At 52.2% G+C, this 3,702-nt stretch overlaps 1 protein-coding gene across 1 annotated transcript; it reads right to left on the bottom strand.

Annotated features, from left to right (window-relative positions):
- Positions 1-97: 97 nt before the first annotated feature.
- Positions 98-3,599, bottom strand: CAOG_08725 (hypothetical protein; the record flags this gene model as incomplete). Its single annotated transcript, XM_011272043.1, has 3 exons — positions 98-131; positions 268-827; positions 3,402-3,599. 3 exons carry the CDS (start codon positions 3,597-3,599, stop codon positions 98-100), a joined length of 792 nt encoding a protein of 263 aa, XP_011270345.1.
- Between the last annotated feature and the right edge of the window lie 103 nt (positions 3,600-3,702).

The following is a 3,702-nucleotide window of genomic DNA, read 5'->3' as shown; positions in this document are numbered from 1 at the left end:
TCGCTCGAGCGGAGGACTGACGTGCTTTCGAGGTGATGTGATTCCTGCGGCGACTGCAGCGAATAAACTCGCGGCAATACGTCGCCCATTTCGGCCATCATTTTGGGAGCGTGAGCAGCGGAGCGCATGTGCTGCACAGCCACAAAGAAGGACACGTTTTCAGAGCAAAAATGCTGCTCGGCAAAGTGCGTGAAAACGGTCAGGAGGCTCGGGTCGGCGATGATTTGCTCCAGCGTTGGTCGGGCATTGTGGTCGCCGCGGAGCAACGGGACAAACGGAGTCACGCTGCTCAAACTGACACCAGGACCAGAGTTGGAAAGCCGACCCGCCCGCTTGACTGGCGATGCTGGATCCGCCGCCGCCGCCGCTGCTGCTGCTGCCGCCGCCGTCGTCGTGGTGCCGGGTTTGTCAGACACAAGGAGCCGTGAGCCTGACAGGCTCGTGTCGCCAGATGATTTGCGACGCTGCAAGTTGGGCGCAGCACCGCCAGCGGGAACCTGCGCCACCAACTGACCCCTCTCGTTGGTCGTGAACGTCGGGAGCGGGCTTGCGACATCGTCCAGGAACTTGTCCGAGGACTCGCCATTCAACAATGCCTGCTTGTTGGCGGCGGCAACGTCCGAATCGCTGTGCGAGGCCGCTTCGTCCCGCTGGAGGGAGGCAAGCTTCGAGGTCGAGCTAGCGGCTTTGCGTGGCGACAGTGGCGATGTGGTCAAGGGCGCGGTCGAATGTGGCACGGATCCGACAGAGCCAACGCTCGTAGCAGACGAGCGAGACAGCTTTCGCAGCGAAGCACGAGTCGTCTTGGGAGAAGTAGTTGGCGAGGTCTGTCACAAAAAAAAAAAAAAAAAAAACATGTACAATTGGAAGGGGACGACAAGTGAGAACTTTGGTTGACAGGGCAACTTGAAAGGATAACAGGTGTGCCGTGCGAAATATGAGTAGGTGAGGTAGCTGAGTTTTCTTTGTGTTTTGTCAGTACCGGGCACAAGAGCTCGCTAAGGGAGGCGCAAATGTTGATATTGAGAGGCATTTGCAGCTTCGCTCTGACGGGTCTCAGAGAGAGAGACAGAGAGAGAGACAGAGAGAGCCGCGGGGTCGTCCAAGCCACACACAAAGAACGCGAACAACAAAAAGAATGCAAAAACCAAAAAAGAACGACTGAAACGCCAAACTAATTTGATCATTGGCCTTTAAATCCAGCTGCCAGTGCGAAAACCGAAGCTCGTTGCGAGGTGTGTGATGTGTACATGTGTTCTTAGCACGCGTGCGTCACCATCAATCGGCTTCTTGTATGTTTTGTTTGTTTTGTTTGTTTTTGGCCCGAGACATTCTCTGAGCACGACCATTCCCACACATTCACCAAAATCAGAGGACCCGGCACATCCACCACCGCTACCCGGAGGAAGGGCTCGGCGGAGTGCGAGGGTTGAGGGGAACCGAACGGGCCGCATTTCGGCGCGTGAATGAATGAATGGCGTGGCGGATTTTGTTGATCAAAACGCAGTGTCGCCTGCTTCTTCTTGACTTTCGCCGATGCACGCTTGCCGTCGTCCTCGCAACACAGGTCTCGCCGATACTTTTGATTCCTCGGAGCCACACGAAGGCAGCCAAAAAGGCATCACAAAGAACAGTAGTACACTGGGCTTCTGAGCGAAGCTTTCATTGCGACGGGGAGGAGGGTTGTTGGTTTGCAGAGACCATTGCTACTGCTGTCAGCGGGGGAAAGCGAGTTTGTTGATGGAACGAGCATGACGCGTGAGCCGAGACACGGGCTGCTGATCGAATGACAAACGGAGAAAGAAAACGCGGGTCGTCAAGCGAGGTCGTCACGCGCGGTCTGATCGTTGTTGTTGTTGTTGTTGCATTTTGCGTTTTTGTTTCAACGGGCATTCAAACCCGAACATTTTTTTTATCCCTTGTTGTGTGCGATGAATGTGTCGCGAGTTTGTTATTTTTTCGTGTTGGTGATGGAGCGTGACAAAGTAGGGGATAGTATGTGTGGCAGGCAGCTGTTGAGGGTGTTAGAATGAGGACAAAAGGAGGTATCTCGCACTCTCAGTGTCAAGTCTTTGCTTCTGTGTGTGTTTGCGTTTCCAACCGAAGGAAGCTCACACTCACAGACACAGACACACTCTTTGAAAAGAAAAAAACAAAGGACGAAGGCGAAGGAAGAAGCAGAAGAAGAAGTAGAAAACCGGAAGAATAAATAAAAACTTGAACAAATAAACAAGTTGTTGTGTTTTGTGTGTGCTTTTGAGCTGGGAATTCCAATTGTCGACAAACAAAATTCGTGATAATAATAAAGATGTGATGATGATGATGAATGTTGGATTCCATTCGAAAACAAAAAAAAAAAGAGACGAGGCTTCGAGTCGGAAGGAAGCGAGGAAGGCTTGAAAGTGACAGCAGAAGCACACGACAAACAAAGCGTCGTCACACAGAGAGAGCGAAAGAGAGAGAAAGAGCGAAAGAGAGAGAGAAAGAGAGAGGCGAACAATGTCAGTCGCAACCTTTTGGTTGTGTACATTCTCTCCGCTCTCTGCTTGTTTCGCTCGAGCTCGAGCTCGAGAATGCCTCATTCGCGCCGCGTTTTGCGCTTTTTTTTGCTCTTTGCTTTGTCCGTTTTCGCAATGCAGCGTGAGGGAGCACCACCACGGCGCTCACGCTCGCTGCAGCAAACTCCGACTGGCAACAGCGAATGGGTGACCAAACAAAAAAAAAAAAAATCCAATTTGCGCATCATCATCATCCGAGCTGTTTGCGAACCAGATTCACACACACACACACGCACGCGCACAGAAGTCGTTCCAATCGCAGGTTGCGCGCGGTTTGGAAGCTTCAGCGGGGGCGGTGAGGAGCGAAATGAGGAGGAAGCAGCGGCCAAAGATGCTTAAAGTACAAAATAAAATAAAAAAATAAAAATTCACAATTTTGACCCACACACTCGCAACCAGCGCGAGTTTGTTTGGTTTGGAGACGAGCGAGTCTGAGTGCAAAAGCACTTGGCGTGCAGGCAACAAAGACACCACACACAAAACAGTCAAAGAGTCGAGCACAAGGTGGAAATGGGCGTGAAAGCGCGGGAAAAAAACAATGGAAAAAAACATTGGAAAAAAAAAACCAGAGTTGCTGCGGTTTGATTTCGAAATTGCGCGACCAGCAACGAAGAGCGAGCGCGTGGAGCGAGAGCGACGACCACGGTGATGATGATGACGACGACGATGGAGAAGAAGGGCGACGAACAGAGCGAGAGACAGCAAGTGCAAGTGCAAGGAGAGCGACGAAATCGCAGGCTGGGAAGAAAAAAAAAAAACCACCAAGAAAACCACAGCCCTTTGGTTTAAAAAACCCAACCGCGGTCACTATGGGAGGAGGATGGGGGGGGGGGTGTTGCTCACCTTGGCAGCAAGATCAGCGCCTTCCTCAGAGATGACGCCGGGCTGCGGCATGTGGCGGGGAGACGCCGGCGGGGACGGGAGCGACGTGGCCGACGACCCAGACGACAAGCCCGCAAGGATGTCCAGCGTATGCGAGCTGCCGCCCGACGAGCGCCGACGCGAGCCGCTCACACGTCGTGGATGCAATGTCGCAAACATGGTTTAATAAGAATCAAAAGTGAAAAAATGGCGAGATTGAGAAAGAGTGTGTGAGAGAGAGACGGAAAAAAACAGAACCAAATGAGGGTTTGAAACGCGGTGG

The sequence above is a fragment of the Capsaspora owczarzaki genome (assembly GCF_000151315.2).
Source record: "Capsaspora owczarzaki ATCC 30864 unplaced genomic scaffold supercont2.5, whole genome shotgun sequence".
NCBI lineage: Eukaryota > Filasterea > Ministeriida > Capsasporidae > Capsaspora > Capsaspora owczarzaki.
This window is presented reverse-complemented; position numbering and strand designations above follow the sequence as displayed.